Source organism: Haliotis cracherodii, unplaced genomic scaffold, assembly GCF_022045235.1.
Source record: "Haliotis cracherodii isolate W230 unplaced genomic scaffold, xgHalCrac1.p SCAF_15, whole genome shotgun sequence".
Lineage (NCBI taxonomy): Eukaryota > Metazoa > Mollusca > Gastropoda > Lepetellida > Haliotidae > Haliotis > Haliotis cracherodii.
In genome coordinates, this window is record NW_027266270.1 from 30,174,520 (window position 1) to 30,201,863 (window position 27,344).

Below are 27,344 nucleotides of genomic sequence, written 5' to 3' on the forward strand. Positions count from 1 at the left end.
TTAATTATTATTCGAATAGTTTTTGATGAATAATCTTTGTTGCTCAAGACAAATCTCGGAATATATAAGCTTTAGAAGCGCCCATAGATGTACGTGTATGCTTATAATTATCAATGATATTAGGCATTACTGGGAACATATTGCTTCAGTGAAATGAACAATGTTCATGTATTTTCGATTGTGATCAGTTATTTGCGAAGCTGTCACCAAAGGCGTACGTCATTGTTTGTGTATGTAAGTATAGGAACAACGTAGGTTGGTGGGCTGATTAGTCATTACAATCGGGGGTGTGGCAAGTGCGCGGCGGAAATGACCGACAATTACCGAAGGAATGGAAGTAGGGTTTCCTTCATCCCTTTAATAGCATATATTTCTCATATAATGCATAAGTAGTCTTTCTTTTGTAAAGACACACTGATATTTATCTCCCCATGGTAAAGATACCACCTACATGTTTAGAGTATTATTAAATCTGACAGTATTTTGAGGGCATTCCCATGATGCACCTGCGCACTTAGCATTGTGGGATTTACTCTACAGCGAGAAAATTTTTCACTACATGTCGATGACACAAACCTCAGGAACATTGTGTGTAAGTATGGAAATATGCGTCTTATCATATTTGGGGGGCTTTGGGTGTGAAGTAGAGTCTCTGAAGAACAAGAAATGTAACCCAAACGCAGTTTTTGTTTAACCATCACGCCATGCGGGCTACCCAAACTCATGTCGATTTTTGGTGAAATCATGCCACAACTGGCCATGTCTTTGTCGTTTTTTCCCGTCTTTTTCTTTCACTTTTAGGACAGAATTCTTCATGTTTTTCTTTTATATTGTCTATTAAAATCTTCCAAGATAACACGCGTGTCTACCTCGCGCCTAGTGATTAATGTTGTGCGAAATTGTTTTGCGTTGTTACCAGTGATAGGTTCGAATGCAGGTCAAATCTGCGGCAACGGAATGAGGCCTACCACATCTTCCCGTTTCTAATTTTATTCTATAAAACTTAAACTGTCGAGAAGGAGAAAGCAATGTTAGATGGATACTGTAAATGAGAAATATTGAGTTTTAATAATGGGTAATGATAAAAGCTCCCATGAAAATAATCAATGGCCGGTTAATCAGAGGCTACGCCTTAGGCCTGTTTAGAATCACACCCTTGAATATGGAGTCCTGAGTATATATATATACTGTAGGCCTATTATACGGAAAGAAATACCGAGTCTGCTTTCTGGGCCTTTTCAGAAATTCACTATATTTGACTTGGACTGAATCCTGATCTTGGTTTGTGTGCTAAGATCTTTCATTATGACCATGAGATTTGACCTATAGATTTTTTGGCCAAGATTGGTTTAATCTCTTTCAATGATAACTATTTATCCCCTATTGATTTTCAAACGTGTTGCAATAAATATATATTTCAATTCCTTCCACCTGATAGTGAAGTCAGGTGTGCTGTTTTTATTTATTTTTTTCATATCAATTGATATGCAAAGCACTCAGATTACTAGACAGTTACCATCGCAATGATGAGTGTATGTAAGTTTGTAATTCCAAATGGATTGGTACCCCTAGAAATTGAAAGTAAATTTGTAACCCTATGTACTAAGCAATGAATTCTGCAATATAGAGTATTAACTTGGATTTGGATCTTAACAACATATGATGTAAATGCATTGGGCGATATGCTATTTGAACAAGACTGAGGCTAATCTTTAAGAAAACACTGTTTCAATTGACAATTACTAATGGGCTCCTTGTTCCCAGTAGCAGTTGAGATGGAGATTGAAGATGTTAATTTAACAATAAACATCTGGACCAGACTGCAGTGATTGAGCATCGATCAACGCAATTGGGATATTGTGATGTTTGATTGTGTGTTGATATTGATGGCCGTCTGAAAAGTATGTTTGGAAACCTATATCCGACAATGTCTTATAAACTAATATATAGCCATACGAAATAGGGTTAAAATGTTCCTTATTTTTAGGTTTTCAAATTCTCTTGGGGTACAAAATTTCCAGGGGTATGAATTTGTTTGGGTTACGAAATTACCTCATCCCACCAGACTGTAATCTTCATCCTGCATGTGTCAAGCCCAGTATGTTTCATGGGCAGTGTGTATTGTGTGTATACAGCAGTTGCTTTTATTACTGATAATACTCACTCGTGTAGCAATGGTCTATTAGCAAGTTATATAGATATATATGGTAATATACTAATAACTACAGAATTGTTTTCACATGATAGATAATCAGCTTGTCTGTCATAGTCTATTGTATAAGAACCTTTCACCTAAATTTGACATTTGTACATGAATGTCTGAAAGAGGGTTTTACACTTACAGTGCCAGACGAATTCTGGAGTAAAGTTATCATAATTCTGCAATAAAAACGTAAACATTTCCAAAATATGTAAACATTATTACAAACGTAACAAGTATTCCACTGATTGTTTTCTTGCATTTAGACATTTCAAGACAAAAATTATGCAAATACATTTTGCATGGTGTCTGGTATTTATTTATTGTTAGATGTAAACAAAGTTTATGTTGTAGTAATTATGGTAATACCACAAGAACGTTTAAAAGCGAGAATGATTCAAATTTTGTTTTATAGTAAGATTCATATTTTGTATGTTTGAATCGCATGTTAAATGTTTGGTCATCATGCAAAATTCAGTAGAAAAGCTTGAAAATAATTAATATTAGGATATTGATTGATGAATTAATTTTTTTTAAATTGCAATTCTGCAGTAAGTTACATTTTCAAGATTACATGATCAAGGAATCACAGAATTCATCTGGGACTGAGCGAGATTTAAAGAAAACAATTTACATCACATGTCCTTAAGAATGCAGAAGAATGTGTGTACAAATCATTCAAACGGGTCAAATTAGTAGATGGCTTGTTACAAACTGGCTTTTCTCTGTTTTGATGGCAATGACCCATTGACATTTCAAGCAGTGTATTCTCATAAGAAATACTCCCAAATTCATGCCTTGGATCCCTAAAAATTATTACTGGGACTGCCCCTGAACTCAAATACTCACCAACAAAAATAGATGAATCCAGATAAATGCCTGGTGAAATCTCAGTTAAGTGTCCATGTTATATTGCCTATGTACATAAAGCATGGCCATTGTGAAATTAATGCAGCCCTTCTTCAGTTGATAATTATCAGTGAGAAATTAACTCTTTATTTCACTTTGTTGGGTATACGCTGGTGCTATTAACATGTTTCTTTTGTTGGCAGAACTAAAAGAAGAAAACCTTTTTTTCATCATTTTTACTTTGTACGTGCTCTTGGTGTGCTGGTTGGAAATCTAGCAGCATACTGGACGCAAAGACAGGGAAGGGTGGTGCTTCTCCACACTTAGGAGGACGGTAAGTATTCCCTCAACAGTGTATGGTAGACATCAATCTCATAAAAATCATAGCTTTTTCTCTGATACGATATCCCACTGCGTGAAGATCTGAGGACACTCCATAGGAGGTTGTGCTGACTGCCCAATTGTGAATTAAGCAAGCTTGATTTCTTGATCCAATCAGATGTCAATTTTCTAAACAAAGCTCTGCTCCATTTCTGTACCACCTTGATTCGGAAAAGTTCATCTTAGTAAATGAAGACCTCATCTCCCCCACCCAACCCTGGAACACAAGTAACCATTAAATGATTTAATGGTCCACCCTTTAGAGTGTAGATGCAACCGCGCTCATGAACAGGATGTATACGTTATCCTCAATAATGTTATCAGTTTCATTGTTTTTGCGTTTGTAGCTCGGTAAATTTTACGTGTTGAGGTACACAAATCATATGTTTGTATGAAAGCTTGGCACACTTGTAGTTGTACGAAGAATCTAGAAGCTTCAACGCTGAAGTTCACCTGAGGTGACACCTGGCTGTGTCCTTATATCTTCATGCAGAGAGGTATCAGTGTGGAGTAAAAGGTCTTTATTTTCATGAGATTGGGCACAGCAGTGTATTATAGACCCATGTATACACGGTTCCAGATTCCTTGTATTAAAGTGGTCATGCAGAGATAGAAATGTAGATATTGTTTAAAGCGTACCATAAACAATGTTTTGGTGTACTCTTTGGGATGGAAATTGAAAATTTGTGCCAACTAAATATGCTTTTGGTCTTCAAACGCTAGCTAGATATAGATAATAAGCAGTTTAATTTAGAAGGGTTGCTTCCTTCCTTTTCACTGAGACCATTTTTGATTTCTGAATTCCCAAATACATTTTTTCAATCCCACTGCATTCAGCATCATCATTGCCCACATTTTGTCACATATATTTCTGTAGATGTAAATTAATCACTGGCTTCATATAATTAACATTACGAGGTCATGTTTAAAAAATGTATCCCTAAGTGAACTGTTCCCATCTGATAGTGAGACCTTACTTCATATAGTTTCATTATGATTTTGACCGTATCATTAGCACTAAGGTACAAGGGATTTCTAACCCTGTCATGGTGTTGCATTGAGAAGTGTGCCAAAGACTTCAGTGTGTAATCTTGGAAGTCTTAAACCTTTAAAGCCATACATTATTATGTGCATGAACTCTCCATCTTGCTTTGTCATTTGAATCATCTGGTTATATTAATGTACATGTTTATGGTGTATATCTGACTATGGAGGGCATGACTAGTTTACTGGGATTAGGATGTGCGGAGTTGTCCCTTACATGACAGGATCAGCTGAGCAAGTCCCAAACCCAGATTCACCTGCATTAGCAGTTTTGTTTAGTTAACACCATTGTTCTCAAGGGCTTCAGCAGAGTGGTAAATGTTGATCTGCATCCCTTGATGTTGCTGTATCCCTTACGCTGTTCCATGTGAGCTGACATGACTGAAAGTGTTGGAAGCAGTGTGGTACAGTGACTCATTCATCTGATTGTGAAACAACCTCTACCCAGGGTCCTTTTACCTCAGTCTGTTCACGCTTTTCCATCTTTTGCAACACTTTCTGTTCAACTTCTATCCAGAAAAAACATTATTAATCATGTTATAGCTCACTCCCAATTCAGTCTTCTTAATAAAGCAATCCCTGCAAACTAAATTTTCAAATGATTTATTAGTTCTGGCATTTGTTGATTAAAAAAGCTCTCTTTTTTTCAATATTTATGTCAAGACTGACCAAATTTTCATATTAGCTGTTTTTTCTTCTTTGAAAACCACATATGCCTCTGATAAATGGTGCCAGAACAATGTTGAGATAAAATTACCCTGAGAAATAGATGTCGAGATAGATATCTATTTGATTTCCAGGGATGCATGTTAACCTGAAATGTTTACTAGCCAGAATACTTATGACAAATTGTTAAACAGAAATTGTGTAAAATTGTTCGATTTGACCATGTTCTAAAGTTTGTTAAAATTTTGTTTTCAGAAATTGTTGAAAGTTCAAGCAGTCGATTTTTACCTAGGAGAGCATAGAGATTAAATGAGAGTTGTGTATGTGGAAGTATACTTGTGAATCATTTTTCTTCTTAAATGTTTACTGGATCATTAAATATGATATTCACTTTTTAGAAGATTGTCCCCAGCCGTGATATTGCTGAAATATTGCTAAAAGCGGCCTAAAACCATACTAATAGATCATGCGAAAAAAGTTGTTTGGGAAGAAATGAATAAACTATCTTGCATGCAGCTTTCTCCTAATTTCGCTTTCAGAATCTTTATGTATTTCCGTTGTAGAGATTTGTCTTGTTCAAGTTATGTCCTGAATTGTTGCTGTGCTAAGCTGAAAGAGCTGATGCAGCAATACGAAAATGGCAGTGTTCAGTGGAATGCTGTGTTTCTGAGAGGCAAACTGAATAATGTTTAATCTATCCTATGCCTTAGACCTCAGCTGAAATGTCATTCAGCTGTTGTCACCATTATGAAAAGCAAATCAAATCACTGTTATGTCTTCTTTCAATGTAGAAAGGTAAATAAACAAGAAAGTTATCAACTATCATCCTATCAAAATTATTTTTGAAAAAAATGTTCTTTTCAAATTTCTATGCTTTCCTATATTGTAAGATGCTATTGTTGTTGCAGGGACGAGAGACCACCCACTCTCTCAGGCCCAGGTGCGCACACACCTGTTGCTAAGAAAAGATGGATTCCTCCAAGCAGTGTGAAAAGAGAGGTCCCAGCCCAAGAGGACAAAAATGATGTTGTATTTCGTAGAGTCAGAGGGTAAGTGAATCCTGATTCTTTTGACTTTTTGGGGAGCTTGAGGCATGTACAATGTTGTCTCTGCTGCAAAATAATACATCAGTTCTACAAGCTTCCCAGAACCCAGTGCTTGTCATTCAAGTACTATAAAAGGAGCCACCTTTTGGGATTCTGGGTTAGAATAGGTCCCCAGCAGCAATGGTTGAGAGGCGATCAGTGTGATTGGTTTGTTGCATGTCATCATAATCAATGTTGTGGAATCATTGCTCACAGTATCGATTACTGGATTGTCTTTCCAGACTCAATTATTTTTCACGCTGTCGCACAGAGCTTGAAATTTGACGAGTGCAACATTGAACAACAGAGAAAAATGATTGGTTGGTTTCTTTGTGTCGCCTTTCTGAGATTGTGATGTCATACCCTTGTAGAGTTATTCACTGCTGGCAAGCAATAATATTTTGCATTATTGACTTTATTTCTTGTCTCCAGAATTCTCAACAAACTCGCACCTGAGAAGTTTGATAAGTTGAGTCTTGAGCTTCTGAATGTGGGCATTGACACACAAGTCATCCTTAAGGGAATAATTTTACTGGTAAGTTGTTTAACTTCATTTTGAATCAGTTACTTATATCACTCTATTGGGAAATACTTTTGCATGATTGCTTTGTCTGTAACATGACTAACGTGCTGTAAACTTTAAACTCTTTGCATGGTGCAATGAATCTGTGAACAAATTTCAATGATATATGATATGACTCTCTAGTGAAATTGTGTAAGAACTTCGAGGGGGGGGGGGATAAGTCATAACAAGTCATGAGGTGAGTTCCCTAGGGTTGCCAAAAACCTGATCATGGGTTCGAATTCCAGATTCCCCAGATTGTTTCAAGGTTGTTCATTTTATTCCATGCTTGTGGGTATCTACAAGGGGTAAACATCTAAAACCTGCACCAGGCACACTTTCCTCCCACATCAAGCTGACACAATGATTTTACTGAAATACTGTTCAAAGCAGTGTTAAACCAAACTCACTCATATATTGACTGTCAAGCATGCTTAGCTAGACGGTGTGCACTTGCAAGGGATTTTTGTTTAGCGGCCTTTGTTTTTGCTATTTCTCAAGGAATTGGTCTGTAAAACAAATAATGCATTAGTATTAACAACTATTATTGTCGTTCATATACTTGCACACATATATTTTTGCTTTTACATGGTTTATTGCACATGTGGAATCTGTATCATTTACCTCGCCTGTTAGGTGTAGATCTTAATGATTGTATAATTTGTTCTTGTTTTTTGGCTCTAATATTGGCGATGCCAAGGCAACTCGCCTTCCCCTGCAATCATGTAAAACTAAATGCTATCAACAAATGCTAGTTTAGTTCGTATTTATTTTTGCTGAGTACAGTGAAAGAATTTGAACTGTGCTGAATGGTTAGAGGTGTTTGCTTAAATGGAGATCATAAAGACCCTTTAAATGTAAAGGATTCATTTAATCCTAATTGTGACAGGTGATCTCGATACTGTTCAAACCTAGGTTCAGGTATACAGAATGCTAAAAACGATATTAATAAGGATTACTGCAAAGCATCTGTGGCATTGCCCAGTATATCTGGTTGTCATGGAAACAGGTATGCTGGCCAACTGCCAAGCCTTTGATGTTCCCATCCTGAGAGTAGATTAATGTTTAGTGGTAGCTGCTCCCATGAAACACTTAGTGTGCAGACTTCTGTAAACTGTCTGTAACATCTGCAGATATGTGTTTGGTACTAGCTGAACTTACCATTTATCTACAGATGAAGTTTGGCTACATGGGTGGGTGAAGGTACTGAAGTAAGCATTAATGTCAAGAGGTCCTCAGGGATTGACATGGTCACTAGCCTGTAAGACTAGTGAATTGTAGGGGGTCTAGTTATTTTATCCTAAAATCTAGTTAATGTACATAAACCACCAGCTCAAATTAAGGTGCAGATTAGTTGCGTATGACCAATGGTGTCTACTGTCTTCTCCCATATGTTACAGGGGGGCACGGGTAGCCCAATCGTCTAAGGTGCCTCAATTCACTGTGCAGAGTTACGCCCCTTGGACATACCAGAAACCTATGATTGTGGGTTTGAATCCCAATTCACCCCGATTATGTTTCTAGGTTTGTCAGCACCATACCCATGCTCGTGCATTTCACTGAAGTGGTAAACATCTGGGACCTGCATCACTTTGGGATTTCCTCCCACATTAAGCTGACATTAGAACTGGAATACTGTTTAAACCGGCGTTAAACACAACTCACTCACCATATGTAAAAGTTAAAAGATTTAGGGGGTTCCTAGATTCAATTACCTTTCAAACCCTCGAGCACCAAAGGACACACACCACCTTAATTTCGTACACTGTTTTTCTAAAGTTTTGCTGCTCACAGATGGGCAAAATCATACAAAATCTGTCATATTAGCAAACTGAATTTCTTTTCAGATTTTTGAAAAAGCATTAGATGAACCGAAATACAGCTCCCTCTATGCCCAGCTCTGCCACAGACTATGTGAGGACGCACCCAACTTCGAACCTCCCCAGTCCAACATCACAGTAAGTTTTACGACTGAAATCTTTCATCAGGTACAATGTGTAAAAAAAACCTAAAATATTACTGTGTTCAGGGATCATCCATTACAGTTGTTTAGTTTATTGATAAGACCAGAAGTTGTTTCAAGGCATGACAATGTCATCCTCATTAATCAAGTGTTATGTCTAGTTACCATTATGATAAATACCCTGGACCCATTCACCACAATAGCTTTGTTTCAGAAGTGACATTCTCTTAATAAGTTAACATTGTTTCTTTGCTCAAGAGTTACATTGGATTTTTTGGCTCAAATGAATCTAAAGTCGTGATTGGGAATGATATTTATCATTATAATGAGTAAAATATACTGGATAATCAAAAAAGGACAAGATAGGATTCAAGATACATTCCCAAACATCTTATCCCTTTTCTCTTTGTCTTTCTACAGTGATCAATAATGCCTTGCTTGCCACTTAATTTTAAACAAAGTGTTGAACACTGTTTGTATGGATTTTCTCCACATCCTTTATGTTCATGATTCATCATTATCTTTCCCAGACCTTCCGCCGGCTGCTTTTGAACAAGTGCCAAGATGAGTTTGAGAACAGGTCCCGTGCAACTGAAGGTAGTGTTTCAATTTATGTAATGATTTTTAAGTTAAGCATCAGCGTGATTAGTAACACAATAGATGGGAGGTGTTCTAGTTTCTGAAGTAGAAAAGAAAACTTTGTTCTAAAATATAGTTTTGTTTAACGCTGCACTTCCGGCTATATGGGCGGTGGTCTGTAAGTAATCAAGTCTCGACCAGACAATCCATTGATTGACAACAAGAGCAATGATCCACGCAATTGGGATCGATGACATGCATCAACCAAGTCAGCGAGTCTGACAACCCTATCCTGTTAGTCACCTCTTACAACAAACATGGGTTGCTTAGGACCTATTCTACCCCGGATCTTCGCGGGTCACCAACTTAAGTAATTGGGGGTAGTGGGGTTGGCTAGTGGTTAAAGCTTTTGCTCATCTTGCCAAAGACTTGAGTGTAATTACCCACATTGGTACATGTAAGACCCATATTTAGTGTTCCTGCTGTGCTTATGGGAATGTTTCGAAAATCCAACTTGTTTGTATTTATTTTCCGGTAAACAGTGCTAGTATGGTATCTGTATCTTCTACAGCTATGGGACCCCAATTATCATGCCTAAAATCAGTGCTGGGAGTCCCCATGTCTCATAAATAGTACATCAAAGTAAAACCCTGTTTGAATCAATATCTTGATTCTGTCCTAGTGTTCGACAAGAAGGATGCGCCACTTTCAACCGAAGAACATGAACAGTACCATCTGGCAAAGAAGAAAATGCTTGGAAACATCAAATTCATTGGTGGGTACCATATATCATGTATATAAAGTTTTAACAGTTTTTGTATTGGTTGATTGGACCAAGTCACTTGCAAGAATTTCATTTTGAAAAAGTCTAAAAATATATATATAATCTTGAAAGACATTTTTAATCGGACAAGTTCCAGTAAATGGTATTGGTTCCCAACATCAGAAATTAATATGCATCCTTGAGGTTTGTTGGTATTCCTTTATGATGGGACTCTCTAAATCTGTTCATTTTAACAATTTAAAAAAATACTTGTTTAATTTCGACTTCGTTTCTCTTCATCAGGCGAGCTCGGGAAGCTTCAGATGCTGCACGAGGGGATTCTACACAAGTGCATCAAACAACTCCTGGAGAAGAAAAGAAACACACCTATACGGGACATGGCCGAGGATCTCGAGTGTCTCTGTCAGATAATGCGGACCGTCGGCCCTCGTCTGGACTCACCCAAGGCGAAGGTACGTGTATTGGGGAGCTTGTTTCTTTCTCTCAGAAAAGAGTTTGTTAGATGAAAAAGGTTAATCTAATTTTACATGAGTTTGTATTATAATGTTTCTATTTTCCCAGTCTATCATAAATTGATTGAGCAAATATATATATTTATTTATTTTTCAATTATTTACCCTGATTCTTTGGTTTCTGGTCGGTCATCCATAAACCAAGCAACGGTGAGTGTTGCTTTACTGGACAAACATTGCCTTGTGCAGTTTCTTGTTCCTGTTACCAAGTTTCCTGGTCTGAGATCTGATGTATGTTGTGTAATGTTCCAGGCATGGATGGATCAGTACTTTGAACGAGTCAGGCTTTTTAGCCAGAATCTCGAGTTGCCGTCTAGGATTCGTTTCATGCTTCAAGATGTGATAGAACTACGCGAGAAGAAGGTGAGAAACACACACATCTGTCAGATGTGGATGAAATTTCAGAATAAAGTTTCTAAGTCATAAGGAAACTTCAGAGTTGATTTGAACCACAATTGTTACAGAAGGTCCCCTGCAGACTATGCTTCTCCCACAATGCGACTAAATGGGCTGGGAGGTCAGACTCTGTAACTTTGTTGATAATGTGTTATTGTACTCCAACTGAAAAGTGGGAGTTTGGACATTGTATCAATCAGACCTTTGTCTGGTCCAGGCTCAATTATTTACAGGCTGTACCAAATAAAAATGACTTGAATTAGTTCTGTCACATTGACATATAGCTGAATGATAGTATTATGAATGTTAGTACATGTATTAGTATGAGCTGATATTGTAGGCAGCCATCACAAAGCTGGGATATTGTGGCGTGTGTTCCCCAAAGCAGCAATGAAGAATTCTTTGAATTTGTTCTGTGACATAGTTGTTTAGCTGAAAGAAACTTTAATCTTGCAGAGATGGGTTCCTCGGCGAGTGGCTTTGGACAACGGACCTAAAACAATCACGCAGATTCGACAGGAAGCAGTTGATGTAAGTCGTCCCCAGGGTTACAATATGAAAATAATACAACACTATCAAGAAGAAACGCTGACTGAATAATGAATTTCTTTCCATTAAATACTGTAGTACTTCAGCTTGTTCTTTCGAATGAGGTTGGGTGACTTTCCTCACTTGCAGTTCAGTTGCACAAAGCAGTTTTACTGCTATGACTGTCTTTACAATTCCCCAATACTGGTTCATGAGAGGTGACTTAAAAGATCAGATTGTCTGGCTCTTTTGTTGGTTGATTGTGTAACACTGCTCATCACTGAATTTGTTTGTCCAAGTCTTGATTATGTAAGGGTTGTTGCCATATAGCTGGAATAGTGGTATTAAGCAAGAAACAAACATATCACAACAGCCTAAAATTATCACTGCCCTTTTCACAATTCTCATTTTCTCTTTAACAGGAACTTGGTGTATTTATTCCTCCGCCATCTGCTCAGAACCGCGGCCAGGCATTGATGGGGGGTCGTGCTATGAATGGGACAATGGGGGGAGGAGGAGGAGGGGGGAGCTGGAAGCAAGGAGGCATGGGGGATCTCTTCAGCATGCCACCGCCAGGAACCATGGGAAATTGTAAGTCACTACCTTGTGAAGGATCCCTTGATGATGCAGGTTGAAATTGGTCTTCAGCAAACAGTGCTTGTCATAAGAGGCAACTAATGTGCTTGTCATTGTATCTCAATTGCATATCTTTCATAATCAATATTCATGATGTCAGTCACTGGATTGTTTGATCCAAACTTGATAATTTAGACGCTGTCATATAGCTGTAATATTGCCGAGTGTGGCTATTCTTGAAGCAAGTGGAAGGAGTGGGGAGACCTGATTGTCTCCTCGGACACGAGCAGAAATCAGTTTACAGGATCTTATCTGAATCAATATGGGCCAGATTATGAACCTTGGGTGTCAGCATTGTAGATGCCCTTTGCTCTTGTGGGTTTATTCAGATTGGGTAAATAGGTACACCATGCCTTGCTATGGTTAACACATACTTGGAAAAAGCCTAAATATTTGACTAAAGACCATTGTTACAATTATTTATTCTCTAATAATGTGTGATGGTATCATGTAGCGCAAAATTATTCTGTGATTCAATTGATAAATAATACTGAAAGATAGCTTTGAAAAGTGTGAATGCCTTAAAAAAAAAAAACTTGAAAAGACTTAAATTTGGTGGCTTTGGTTTCCTTTGAACTATGACCTTATTTTACATCCTGTACTTGATTCTACAAGCCAGAACACATGTGGCTCAGCATAATTTTCAGTAAATTTTGTTTATCATTTAGGCTATTAATAGCTGAGCATACAAGACCAACATTGTAGGCTAGGTTGGAGACTGACTTAAATAATGTAAGCATCCTGACTAAAGTGTTTCTTTATTACAGTCAACTCTATTGGGACTGGCCCTGGCGTGATTCAAGTAGACAACTTTGCATCCAGTTATCAGAACAACATGGGACGGAACAGGAACAACCAACAGAATCAAGGTCGGTGATCATACTTGCTCCATTGATCAAGACCTGATATTGGGCCTGAAGTCTGTAGAAAATCTCATAAAAAAGATTTGAATGTGAATAAGGGCCACTGCAATAAGAAATGTTGATCATGCAGAGTCAGAAATGAATTTCTATTTTCTGTCCTAAAAACATTTTTGCTGCAGGGATGCCATCTGCTGTTGGTAAAAGTGGTTATCCAAAAGGCAATGTTACTTGTCCTCCCTGAATTTTTCTAGCCTAGGACTAGCAGACTTTAATTTCGAACACTGTCATGCTATTAACCACTGGTTTCTGCAGACTTGGACCATTTACAGGCCGTAATGCTGACTGCGACAATTATTAAACAAAAAAACTATACATGGAAATAGAAAATATTAAGTTGCATTTTGGCATTATTGCAGGATTTAACAACAACTTCATGAATCGCCGGCCAGATAGTGGAGGTAACAGTCCACGTAACCAACGTCACAATCAGCAGAACCAGCAGCAGCAGCAGCAGCAGCAGCAGCAACAACAACAGCAACAGCAGGGGAATCCAGGCAACAATCAACAGAGTCAATACTACAACAAGCAACAGCAACAGCCGCAGGGACAGAATCAACAAGGTAGCTAGATACCAATCATTCTGATTTGGGTGAAGTCATTGCATTATTATCTCTAAACCTCAGGCGACACGGGCGGCCCAGTCGTCTAAGGCGTTGCGATTCGCTGTGCAGAGTTGCATCCCTTGGGCACGCCAGAACCTATGATTGTGGGTTCGAATCCCAGTTTAACCCGATTCGGTTTCTAGGTTTGTCAGCACCATACCCGTGCTCATGGGTTTCACTGAAGTGGTAAACGTCTAAGAACTGCATCACTTTGGGCTTTCCTCCCACATTAAGCTGAAAGCTGTGATATAACTGGGATACTGTTAAAAGCGGCACTAAACCCAACTGACTCACTCACTATCTCTAAACCTCATTATGTCACACCAGATGCCGCCACTACATTTGTGAATCATGATATTGATAAGGCCAAAGTCCTAAAGTACATAATCTTGGATGTGTAACAAATTCAGACACTTTCTTAGTTCATAGCATGATAAAAGAACATAGATAAATGTCTTATTGTTGAGGGATAGACGTGGCCACTAGTCTTTTAGTCTGAGAATAGTGAAAATCTAGAGGACTAGTTGTAGTTTTTTTAAAGTAAGTTATTTTATTTAGCCACAAGTCCAAACTGAGCTGGACTAGTTTTTGGTATGAAAATGGTGTCTAACCCTGTAGTTTATGTACAATGACGTCATTAATTTACAGGATTTAATATGAATTGTGATGGAAGTAGTTATTTGGATATTTGCTCTTTGATCATTATACAAACACTGAACATACAAGTAAATATGAAACTCGTCTTCATTAGAACCATTTTCTACAAATTCTACAAAGTCTTTTCTTTTAAGAAATCAACATCTGCCTGTTTCAATAAATAAGTTATGTGAGTTATAACAAGATAAAAAAGGAGCTGTTCAAATCTTGCATAAATATGTTTCAAAGATTAGGTTCTGTTGTTGTGGGAAGTCATAAATATAATATATGCCATTTGTGTTTATACATTAAGCAATTATTGCATGTTCAGGAGTGAGAAATTAGAGGAACCAGGACCCACTTGCACAAAGCAAACTTAGCGCTAAGATGATCGTATTTCCCATACGTTATCATAGACTTGAGATAGTCATAGCGCTAAGATCGCTTTGTGCAAGTGGACCCTGGTGGTGTTTGGTTATTATCTAAGAACCCCCACATGATATTTAAGTATTAATGAGACAAGGTCCCCCTACTTTCCATTTACAAACAATGAGGTTGATTTGTAAATTTGTTTAAAATGCTGCACAGCACTTTTAATTTGAGCATTGTTATTTGTGTTGCAGCTACAGGCAACCGAGACTTGCCGCCAAGATTCCAGCGCATGTCGATCAATCACAGTCCCCCCTCCACATCCCCAATTTCGGGAAGTAACAAGTTGTCAAGGGAGGAAGTCAGTCTTCGCCCAGTCAAGAACTTCACAGTCCTCAAACCTAACACACCGGGCATGCTTCCCAAGTCAGCCCAAGGCCCATCATCCATGGGGGGATTCTCCAGCCTCAACTCTGGGGGCAACAAGTCAGGATCGACGGCACTTAACCCCCTGCTTAGTAAACAGGTATGTGCAATCCAGGTTTCTTTGTCGTTTAACTGTTGTGGGTCTGTTAACCACTTTTAGATTCAGACTTCTTCTGTGGTCTTGTGGATAGCGTCTGCCAAGAGAGCAGAAGGTCTTTGATTCTGTCCCCAGCCACATCCTACGTTAAGACAGTTAAAGATGGTACTTGTTGTTAACCTGCCTGGAGCTGAAAATTTAGGGGACAAAACAAGGACTATTCTGCTTGAAGTCGCTATACTGTGTCTAAGTATGTTGTCCATGTCTAACTGAGGCATAATACCTCTGTGGGCTAGAGCTTTTGTCTGTGTTAGGAAAAGCAGCCACACGTGCATGGACGTCGCTATATAAGTGCTAGAGTCTTGAAAGCAAGGTTAAGCCCCATTTCACCTGGCCTTTTAGCTTCATCAATATCAGTTGCCTTCCTGCTTTTCAGTAATAAATGAAGCCTGATGGAAACAGAATGTTAGACTGTACATTGTTATGGCTGATAAGTTCTTAAGTATACATGCACATGGAGGGAGTTTCTTGTGGCCTTAAAAATAATAGTTAGAACTATGAAAAGGCCTGGAATTTGATGACTGAAATTTGTTCCAGTAATGAGTAGTGTGTTGTGTAGACATGATCATCCTAATATTTTCTATTTCAGCCTCTGATAACTATCAAACAGAACAGTGAAGATAAGGGCAAATCTAAGAAGAAGGAATTTATCTCTAAGGAAGAACTTCAGAAGACAGTGGTATGTTCTCATTTCATTCATCTCTGTATTGAATAAATATGGTTTGATTAATTTGTGCTATATGTTCTGATACTATATTTCAAAACAAAGGCTTGCTTGTCTGCAAGTACTGTTAAATCAAACACTTACACTGACTGGTCAGCTATGAAGTGCATCTATGTGGTTTCTGGCTTAGAATAGGTCCCCAGCAACCTATGCTGGTTGTACGGGGTGACTTGCTGAAGGCGTGGTCACACTCAGGGAGTGTTGGTAGGAAGTCTTGTCAGGTGTATTTCGTCATTTGTAAAATGTCATATATTCTTTTTCAGACAAGCCTTCTTTCTGATTATCTCGGAAATAACAACAAGGCAGATGTTGCAACACAGATCAAGGACATGTCTATTCCGAAGAAGTAAGTCAACAGAGATTTACAATTTGGGGACTTTCAGGATTGTGGCAATCCCAGCTAATGATTGTGGCAGTCCCAAAGCAGTGGTCAATATTAGGGTTATTAAGAATAAATGTGGGTAGTATTGTTGGAACACAAGAAATTACTTATGCTGAGTTATATTGTTTGAATATGTAGGAAAAGAATATTATTCTTTTGTAATTTTTGTTTTTCAGGCTGATTAGAGATCTCTTATCACAACTGCTGGTTGAATCCGTGGACAAGAGTGGTAAGTTTTTTTCCTGTGAAATATTACTCATGCCTGGTATCATTGAAAGGAATCGTTCTCTAAGAAGATATGTAACATATATTGTTCGAGGTATTTGTCTTTTGGAGAAAATTTGTTGAGTTTAATTGTGGGCTAAACTTGTCAAAAATAGCCATCGACTTAGAGAATGTTTCAAGAACAAGCTTCTGTTCTGTATGGTGACCTTTGTTGCGATTTATTCCAATATTCTGAGACAAATGGCTTCAAGTCATTTTCATGGTTTTGGGGGGTTTTTTTCAACTTTTCTTTGGACATTCTTCTATGTCATTACCACATTTTAGAAAAACTGTAGGACATTTTTTATGATAGTCTGTCCTAGTAAATTATCTGATTTGATTCCTGTCATTGAGTGTTTTGAAATCTTTATTATTCTCCAACCAATTAAAAATTAATTCTGTGATAATCTTTGCCAACAGATTTATTTATGAATTTACCCTAGACATGTTCTAGTCATAATATGGGTGAAATTCTACTCTGACTCTTTAGTGTTCAACCAGTCACCTGACAGGTGACGTGGACTTTCGATATTGTTTTGACTGAGTTTTGTTCAACATGCGTTTCCTTTCCTTTCAGAAACTGAGCGAGACCGTGTCATGGAGCTGATATCTGAACTGAAGAAGGATGGATTCATCTCAGCAGAGCAGTTCATGGATGTAAGTCATCTATTGTGCTACAATATTATCTCCAGCTTCAAAAAGATTTGGTAGTACCAGTGATAAAGTGGTGTCATGATTGTGAAGGGATGGACAGTCTCAAGTTGATGTTGGGTCTTTAGTTTGCTTCACATCTTGCTGTTCAGCTTGCTTGTCTTCAGATCAGATGCTGGGGTAGCTTAAAGGTTAAAGCATTCACTTGTTATGCTGAAGGCCTATGTTCGATTTCCCCACATGGGTATAATATATAACGCCCATTTTTGGTGTCGCCTGTCATATGCTCTAATATTGCTGAAAGTGGTAAAACCTAAGTTACTCACATTGGAATGCTTCTAACAGTGCTTCTAACAGTTGCTTATCTCAAACACAAGTTCCATTCCACACATGTGAAGCCAATTCTTGCTGTTTTAAGATGAAAAGCAGACCTCACAGTTCGGTGTTTGTGTTTCAGAGTTTAAGGCGTGTGATGGACAAGATGTCCGACTTGGAGGAGGAGGTACCACTGGTTAAATCGTCCGTCGCCAGGTTCGCTGCATCGTCCCTGGTGGAGAACATCGCCAGTTTGGAGGAACTTGCTGAGCCATTGGAGAATGGCGTTCATCATCCACTGTTTCTGCTTTGTCTACAACAAGTCGTGAAGCTGCGATCTGAAGACTGGCTTGAGGGTGTCTTCAGTGAGAGCAAAATCAACTTGCAGGGAATGCTACCAGGTAGGGACAACATAGGACAGAGCTCCATGTGACCTGGTGGGGATTCCGGGATAGAACTAGAACCCTGCAATCTATGCTGGTTGTAAAAGGCGACCAAATGGATCAGGTGGCTGGGCTCTGTGACTTGGTTGTTTGCATGTCATTGTACCCCCAGCGGCATGGCTCGCTGCTCACAATAATTCAGGGTTAGAACTTAACACTAGCCCGCTAGCCCGGGGCTAGTACAAATTCCTACGGTCAAGTACAAATTTCCCCTTTGTGTTACATTGCAAGGGCATTTTATCTTTTTACAGGCTGGTAATGCATTTGAATATAGTTATAACCCTGAATATTGCTAATTGGGGCATTAAGCAACAAACCAACCAACCAATGGATTGTCTGGTCCAGACAGCTATTTACAGACTTCTGTCAGATAGCTGGAATAGTATTGTCTTGAATAGGCCCAGTGCTCCCAGGTCTTGAATGAAATGGTGTTTTGGTAGCCAGGCTCTGGATGCTGTGAACCAGTAATTATCCCGGCCCCAACTAAATGTACAGGCAGCAGGGCTGTAGCTTGAATATAGCAGACCACTGCTTAAAAAAATAAATAGCTGAAACCTTTGTACAATCTAATAATAAGATGTATGAAGACTGCCAATATGGCAGTGTTGAGATAAATTGTCAAATTATTTTGAAAGAATGAATGGATGTTGCTTAAGGACATATAACGTGATATTGAAACTGTTTGATCTGTGTTGTCAGAGATAGACCAAAAGAAGGAAAGAATGTTGGAGATCCTGGAGGACCGCAGTCTTAGCTTCCTGTTTCCCCTGCTGAAGATCCAGTCAGAGCTGTGGAAGCAGATTCAGGCCGAGCCCACTGCCACGGCCATCTTCAAGTGGGTCAAGGACAAGGTGGACAACGACATGCAGAACAACCCCGGGTTCATCGATGTGTTGACCACTAGGTGAGAAGGGGAAATGAATAAGGCAAAAAGGATAAGTTTTGGTTCTCGGACACCGCCCACATCATCATAAAGCCTGCCACATGTTTCGTTTTTATTTCCATTTTTAAAAAAAACAAAAACATCCTAATACTTAAAAACAATGTGGTCCTAAATAGCACACAGTTACTTCCCTTTACATGCGCACTGCTTTACTGTATATCTTCTGTTATGGTCCTGGCGGCAATAGGAGCTTGTATATTTGGAGAGGCCCTGTCTCAGGTTGATGGTACACAACTGTTTATTTGGTTACTAGTTTGAACAGGGGGGGGGGGGGGGGGGGGAGAGAGAGAGTTAAAAAAAATCCACCGCACACACGCATTATGTTTTCGAAAGTCATTGTCTGAGAACCAATTCTTTTATTATTTTTTAAGCCTAAAGCATTGGCTGGTCAGGCTTGGTAACTGGAAAGCATGTTGTCGTATGGTGTGGTTGTTGCTGATAATATGAATCACAGTACATCTGGTGCAGACTCAATTATTTACAGTGGGTTCTGTCATTTAGCTGGAATGTTGTGTGGGGTTCAACAACAAATGAACAGATAACCACACTGGAGTTGTAACATTAGTAAAATTAGACCCCATGAGTTTGTTTATTGTTAGTCAGTTCAGTTGGATCTCATGGACAGGCTGTCTTAGCTGATTGTGTGTCATTGAACCTCAACTGCATGGATCATTGACCTCGGCACTAGCTTGTTTACAAGTCACTGTGGCATTACTGGAATAGCAACATTTGAGCAACACTCTCTCCCTCCTGGTTTCACTGTTTTAATGGTTTTGTTCTGCTTTCAGTATCCTGCGATTCGTTACTGGAGAGACAACTCTTGGAAAAGCCATCGATCCCGCAGCTGTCCCGGACAAAACTCTGATAGAAAAGGAGAAAGAAGTGCTGTTGAAACTCAAGGTAGTAGAGCACAACTCAGTAGTCCCACTCTGGCACAGTGATGTCTTCTTCCAAATCTTTTATCTCATCACTTTTCTGTTTGTAAACAAATGCGCTGATTCTTAATTCAGAGCAAATGGGTTTATGAAAGCCTTTTAGTGCATTTTTCATGTGCTCGTTACAAAGTTATCTAGCTGTGTTTGTCGTCATATGATAATGTTAACAATGTTTCAGTGTCTGTGATAAGTTTTGGATTTAGGTTGTCAGTGCTACACTTTTCAGGATGTCCATACCCCATGTTTTAAGGTGTCCATGTTTCTGGGTGTCCATGCCCCATGTTTCAGGGTGTCCATGCCCCATGTTTCAAGGTGTCCATGCCCCACGTTTCAAGGTGTCCATGCCCCACGTTTCAAGGTGTCCATGCCCCATGTTTCAGGGTGTCCATGCCCCACGTTTCAAGGTGTCCATGCCCCATGTTTCAAGGTGTCCATGCCCCACGTTTCAGGGTGTCCATGCCCCACGTTTCAGGGTGTCCATGCCCCATGTTTCAGGGTTTCCATTCCCCATGTTTCAGGGTGTCCATGCCCCATGTTTCAAGGTGTCCATGCCCGATGTTTCAGGGTGTCCATGCCCGATGTTTCAGGGTGTCCATGCCCGATGTTTCAGGGTGTCCATGCCCGATGTTTCAGGGTGTCCATGCCCCATGTTTTAAGGTGTCTATGCCCCATGTTTTAAGGTGTCTATGCCCCATGTTTTAAGGTGTCCATGCCCCATGTTTTAAGGTGTCCATGCCCCATGTTTTAAGGTGTCCATGCCCCATGTTTCAGGGTGTCCATTGTCCAAGTTTCAGGGTGTCCATTGTCCAAGTTTCAGGATGTCCATACCCCATGTTTCAGGGTGTCCATTGTCCAAGTTTCAGGATGTCCATACCCCATGTTTCAGGATGTCCATACCCCATGTTTCAGGGTGTCCATACCCCATGTTTCAGGGTGTCCATACCCCATGTTTCAAGGTGTCCATGCTTCTTGTTTCAGGCTGTGCTGCAGATGTTCCTTCACGAGAGGCTGGAGCTGCAGGTCAGCGCCCTCTATGCCACGCAGGTCTTCTGCCACAACCACCAATTTCCCAAAGGTATGTGATTCTGAAACATTGTAAGAAATACTTGATATGTTTCATGTCCACTATGAACTTACACCCTTCCCACCAATCAATGCTGAAGGCCTAGTTTGAACTCCTCTTCCCCACCACCGTAGTTCCAGGTTGGAACAGCTTCCCAGCAACCTATGCTTGTTCTATAAGGCAACTTAATGGATGAGGTGTTCAGGCTTTGTAATTTGGTTGTTTGTGTGTCATTGTTCCCTGACAACATAGGACATTGCTCATGGATTATCTGGACCAGGCCCAGTCATTATTTACAGGCTGCGTTATATAGCTGGAATATCTCCGAGTGCATTGTTAAGAAACATTAGAACATACCATTTCCAGATAGAGCTTAGCTGCAGCTCCTCTTTGAAACTTTGTAGAACTGAAATGTTTGGTAGAAACTTACATTTTAAGTCCACTATTCCTTGTAAGAACATATAGCAAAACCCTTAAAAATGACAAATTTCTTCTAGTCCTTGATACCCTAACTATTGGGCAGTTTGGTACGGACTACGGACTAGTGCCAATTTGTAACACTGCATTGTCTCTGCTGTCCAGGCATGCTGCTTCGTTTCTTCGTGTACTACTACGACATGGAGATCTTGGATGAGGAGTCCTTCCTCCGCTGGAAAGAAGAAGTCAATGACAAATATCCAGGCAAGGGGAAAGCACTCTTCCAGGTAAGTGCCCAAAGTGACACTAACTCTCCTGAAAAATGAACCGATCTGAACCTCAGCTGTAGAACACAAGGTAATAAGGTTGTTTATTTTCCATTGACAAAATAGTGCGACACTTGTTCATTAGACAGGTTTTACTTTTATGCAGCACTTGGCCCCATGTCAACATCAAATATTTGTCGGAGGGCATGAGTGGCCCAGTCGTCTGAGACCTGCATCACTTTGGGCTTTCCTCCCACATTAGGCTGACACACCGTGATATAACTGGAATACTGTTAAAAGCGGTGTTAAACCCAACTCACTCACTCAAATATTTGTCAAATTGGTTAGTAAATTATAGTTTTGTTCAGGGACTGAGAGGATGACTTATAAGGACGAAAAGACGTTCATACCTACTGGTAGTTTTCTAATGTTGAAATGAATGCATTGTTGTACTATCTCTAAGTGTGAGAAAATAAGCAAATTTTGAAATTAGGTTAGTTTGTCTCCATAGGCCCCCGAGTTTGGAATCCCAGATGAATCTCTACAAGATTACTGGCCTTTGGCTACAGTCATTCGAATAAGTAAACCATACAGTATTTTAATGTGGCCTGGGTGGTAATTATGCTGTGTGCTCTTGTAGGTGAACCAGTGGCTGACATGGCTAGAACAAGCTGAAGAGGAGAGTGAGGAAGAAGAAGACCAGTAGGCCAGGAAGCCAGTACCTGCCTACCACTGTAAAAGATGAAGAAGAAGAGAAGAACACTTACTTGTGACTATTGGTTTTAAGATGAAGAAACATGAAAATTTCTTTTTAAGAAACTTTATGAAGAGGAATGTTTAAGTTGAAAAAAAAACAAGCTTGTGCCAGTTTGCCACTAGAATACTTGCTGCATCAGCTGGAGTGGATCAGTGTGTACCTCACATGTGTGTTGTGTCATCAGAAGATGTGTATGTGTCATCAGAAGATGTGTACCCCACCAGCATTTGGTGTGTGCATGTGACGGGTACTCCGATTCTGTGATGTGCATGTTGATTGGCTGGTCCAAATTCACCATGGAAACAAGACCTTCCTGTGTCCATTCTTTGGATGGCCTTCCGGCTGACAGAACTGCATGTTAACTGCTTTTCAGCATCTTACACCCTAAACCTAGAGGAAGGTTTGTTTTGTACTACCTGATATTTTATATTATAGACTTTATATAGACCTCATGTGTAAAAATGCACAAGAAGAAAGCTAGATCATATCCAATAGCACTCATCAATCAACTCATGAAATTAATTCTCCGAAATGACAATTTATAACAGTTGTCTACTTTCTTCCTGTGGATATAAAAAACAAAAATAAATGTATGTGAATTTTAATTCCCTAACAAAAATTATGAATTAGAAATTTTTAACCAGCTTAAAAGTGTATAGGCCAGACAATTTGATTAAGCAAACACAGATTATCCATGCACCTAATCAAACATCTTTTGCAAAGTTTTAGCATTTTTACTTCCTTTGTATGATACAACTTGTAACCAAGGTGGAGGGTTGGGTTCATTAATGAGCATGAACCTTGAACTACCATGCCCAACAGATAAGTGTCGATGTACAACAAACTCATATACTCATACTGACACCCAAATTATGTAAAATACTCAATCTATTTAATAATCACGATTGTTAGCCCTAATTCAGTGTAAGGGCCATCCAGATTACCCCCCGAGTTTGTTGCACATAGATCACGATCATACTCTTAGAATCTGCCAGTGTTTAGTTTGGCTAGAGTTATTTCCCTATGGGACAAGATCTGTGAATGTCTGAAATATTGTGTTATTTATTTCATGTCAAATGTGTATACATTTTTTTATCATTATGAATGTTTATTGTAATTTCATGGGTATCAAGTCATCATGCCGTTTAAATTGTACTTAAGGTGTCATCACACAAAAAAGCATATTGGCACTGTTTGTGCATTGACATAGTGCTCTTAAAATCCCAGATGGTTTTTTACTCTGTACAAGCTATTCCTCTTGTGAATCTTTTTGGCATTTGTATGTTTCCTCCTTACAATTTTTTTTTTTTTTTTTTTTTTTTTTTTTTTTTTTTTTTCTTTCTTCGGTGAAGGAATGCTTCGTATACATCTAGTCATAGGGCATGTGACTTTTTCTGTTCTCATTTCAAGACCAGGTATTGGTTGATAACAAGGCTCATTCCCATAGATTCATATGCAGTCATTTTTAGTTTGGCAAACACTGCATTCAATCTTTATCAGATAGCTGCATTGAAGAGTAAGCGTTGCGATTTACATAAAAATGTTTTTTTAACACAATTTTAATATGTACTACAAACATTAAATTCAGTTCAGATCACTTTAACTTTCTGATTTTTCTAGAAGAAGCATATAATGTTTTTATTTTAGTAAGTGCAATATTTTCTCTTGGACACATTTTCGACCACTGTACTATTGTTTTGATGCTATTGTGTGAAAGGTATCTAAATTCAGTCTTTCTTCTCAAAATCTCCCAAAGAATACACAGGAAGAATACTACCATTATTCCTGCATGATCTTGTGGAGATATTAAATGTATTAAAACGGGGCCAGTGCTCTTTGGAGGTTATACTTAAGGAATTAAGCCTTAATCTGTCTGGTGAACCACCTTATCTTGTTGAATAGCTGTTTGTGTACATGCCACATGCCATATATATGTCTGGTAATAAACTTAATATGAATAACTTGCGACTTGAGTCTATTTCCAATCTTTGATGGTCATGACACCTGACTTGAGGGTGAAGGTCATTGGATGAAGCTGCATCCCTTACATGTGCGGTAAACTAGGATCGTGAGCCAGCACTATACCCGATCGTGGTCGCAGGTTTCATAAAAGTTAAATCTCCCGCAGAAAGTTGACACCCATGTTATAATGTGCTTAAATACTATTCAAAACTGCATTAGAACCAAATTCACTCTTGCATAGAGGAGCAGTATTTATTTGGGGAGGCAGCATAAGTGGCCCAATGGAGTTGGTCCTAGGATACACTGCTCAGGAGTTGAAATCCCTGATTCGCTACAATCCTTGGCACTGTGCCAAATAACCTGATAACAATTGCCATGTTTCTATGAGACATGTCCTCTGATGTCCGAATCCTTAATTCACCATGAGATTTTGATCTGATTTTGATCTTAGGTTTGTGTGTTTCACCAAAGGTGTAAGACTCTAAAACCTGTTACTGTGAGCTTTTCTAACATGAAGCTGACACACCAGCATGAAAACACAACTCACTTTTTGTCAAGAGGCTGATTCTGAATTGAACTGCTGCTTAATTGCACGCTTGGACTACACCCTGAAATGATTCATTTATCAGATGTCATACTCCAAGCCAATACCTCTGCGTGAAGATTTGACAAAACCTCCATAGATTGCATCATGTGAATCATTAATGAAGGAAAAGTGGTCTTGAGCCAATCAAGTCAGCTTTCTAAAATGATTACAACACATTTTGCTTCATCTGGCTGACAAACCGCCAGGGGTCATTAAACAAGTCGTAAGTAATTATCCCCTGCCAAACAAAGTTGGCGGGGGAATATAGAAACGGGCTCCGTCCGTCCGTCCATCCGTCCATCCATCCATCCGTCACGTTTCGTTTCCGTTCAATATGTTTTCATCAAACATTGCAGGTCTGTCAAGTACACGCTGAACTGGTGCCTTTTTGCTATTTAGAATTTTTTTATTTTTTTTTACAATTTCCATGACAAGTTCCAGCTCGGTTAAAAAAGGTTAGGGTTTGTTTAGATTTAATTATGTCATAAATTCTGCAACAGGGGCAGGGGATATAGCCACATTAGTGGCAAACTTGTTTATTTTAGCAAGTGTCCCGTCTTGGATTGATAGAGAAAAACATATCCTGTTTTGTATCACATGAAAACTCACGATGCACCGATGTATCGTTTCACCCCTACTTGATAGTACACCATTTTGCGTGTCAAACACCATGGCATTTAGAAAACACATCCGCAACCTTTAAGGTAGTTTATTTTCCATTTGGAACTGCCCCTATAGGTTTTGACAGAAATTGGATATGCTGCTCTGAATGCTTAGATCCATGCTGATTGGTGGATTAGAAAGTTTGCCTGAGAGACTTCTGTGGAGGGTCAGGTCTTCATACAGTCAGGTACAGAACCAGGGTAAAACATCAGATTTTACTGTAACTGTTACCTTGAACCGTTACCTTGTTTATTAGACAATAAGAAACAAACCTAATGTGTTGTATCCAATGGATATTCTACATGGAACCAAGAACAGCTCCTGCAGCATATTCATCCAGTATTGTCAGTGAAAATGAACCAAACATTCTATGCCATTTATTCAGAAACAATAGATTTCATGGTAATCTTACAAAATAACATCATCCCATTGAAATATTCTGGCAGCAGAGTGTATAAAATATAATGGACAGGCTGTTCGAAAAGTGTTAGAACTGACGTTAAACAAGTTCTCCATGAACTACATTGTAATACTGAGTAGCCTCAAGGTTAAAAAAAACCCAGGGCGGTCGGGTAGCCTAGTTGTTAAAGCATTCTCTCGGATTCAATTCCCGACATGGGTACAATGTGTGAAGCCCATTTATGGTGTCCCCCGTCGTGATATTGCTGGAATATTAAACGGCGTAAAACCATACTCACTCACTAAAGGTAAAAACACCAAATCAAAGGCCTGGATTCGGCTCCCCACATGGGTACTCTGTGCAAAGCCCATGTCATGTGTTCCCACCATATATAATGAATCATTGTTAAAAGTGACGGAGCCCAACTAATACTGAGAAAAGAAGGATCCCACACCTAAGATAATACAGTTTACTGAAATGTCACTTCAACCTATCGACTGTGAAGATCCGGGGTAGAATAGGTCTTCAGCAACCCATGCCTGCCGTAAAAGACGACTATGCCTGTCGTAAGAGGCGACTAATGTGATCGGGTAGTCGTGATCGCTGACTTGGTTGATGCATGTCATCGTATCCCAATTGCGTGGATCGATGCTCATGATGTCATTAACTGGATTTTCTAGGCCAGACTATTTACAGACCGTCCTATAGCTGGAATATTGCTGAGAGTGGCGTTAAACAACAAACAAACAAATTTGAACCTATCACCTAGTGTTATGTCTCCATTCTATTATGATAGGACCTGAACCTATTCGCTACCAGTTTTATTTTGAACCCGAGTCAAACAGCAAGACACTCTATATAGACAACTAATCAAATTACTCTCATGAGCAAGAGAAATTTGTTGCTCAGTTAGGATAGGAGAGTTGGATGTGGTGACATCACTACCGAAATGAAGCAATAATGGTAATGTGTTCAGGGTATTTACCATAACAGAATGGAGATATTATACATAGGGTTAAGTCCAGGGTGCCGTCGTACAAAACAACCATAGTGCTACGACTGACCTAAGTCTATGTTAACGTATGGGAGTAACAATTAATATCTTGGCACCAAGGAACTAGTGTCTCAAGGTAGTGTAAGGCCATATTCCTTGAAATTCCAGGACAAGTACCTTACAAGAAGTGTTGTTTTCTGTATAATTAGATGCAAACAACAAAATAATTACTTTTTAGTTAATATATTTCCAATAATATTATTACCATCTAAACACTAAAC

At 39.1% G+C, this 27,344-nt stretch overlaps 1 protein-coding gene across 1 annotated transcript; it reads left to right on the forward strand.

Moving 5' to 3' along the window:
* The first annotated feature begins 436 nt into the window (after positions 1–436).
* LOC139462502 (eukaryotic translation initiation factor 4 gamma 2-like) lies at positions 437–24,419 on the forward strand. Its single transcript, XM_071244261.1, has 25 exons — positions 437–592; positions 3,253–3,383; positions 5,396–5,460; positions 6,049–6,189; positions 6,658–6,760; positions 8,635–8,745; positions 9,281–9,347; positions 10,012–10,104; positions 10,396–10,565; positions 10,878–10,988; positions 11,478–11,552; positions 11,972–12,140; positions 12,953–13,054; positions 13,465–13,668; positions 14,970–15,241; positions 15,888–15,977; positions 16,286–16,368; positions 16,581–16,633; positions 17,246–17,325; positions 17,777–18,035; positions 18,777–18,981; positions 19,809–19,920; positions 20,934–21,030; positions 21,601–21,722; positions 22,342–24,419. The coding sequence occupies exons 3-25, from the start codon at positions 5,450–5,452 to the stop codon at positions 22,405–22,407; spliced, it is 2,796 nt and encodes a 931-aa protein (XP_071100362.1). The 5' UTR covers positions 437–592; positions 3,253–3,383; positions 5,396–5,449; the 3' UTR covers positions 22,408–24,419.
* The last annotated feature ends 2,925 nt before the right edge of the window (positions 24,420–27,344 follow it).

Bases quoted from the DNA above. Each gene is read 5' to 3' on its own strand.
- LOC139462502 (XM_071244261.1), top strand. The intron at 13,055-13,464 runs GTCGGTGATCAT...GCATTATTGCAG, and splicing joins GAACAACCAACAGAATCAAG to GATTTAACAACAACTTCATG. The intron at 15,242-15,887 runs GTATGTGCAATC...TTTCTATTTCAG, and splicing joins ACCCCCTGCTTAGTAAACAG to CCTCTGATAACTATCAAACA.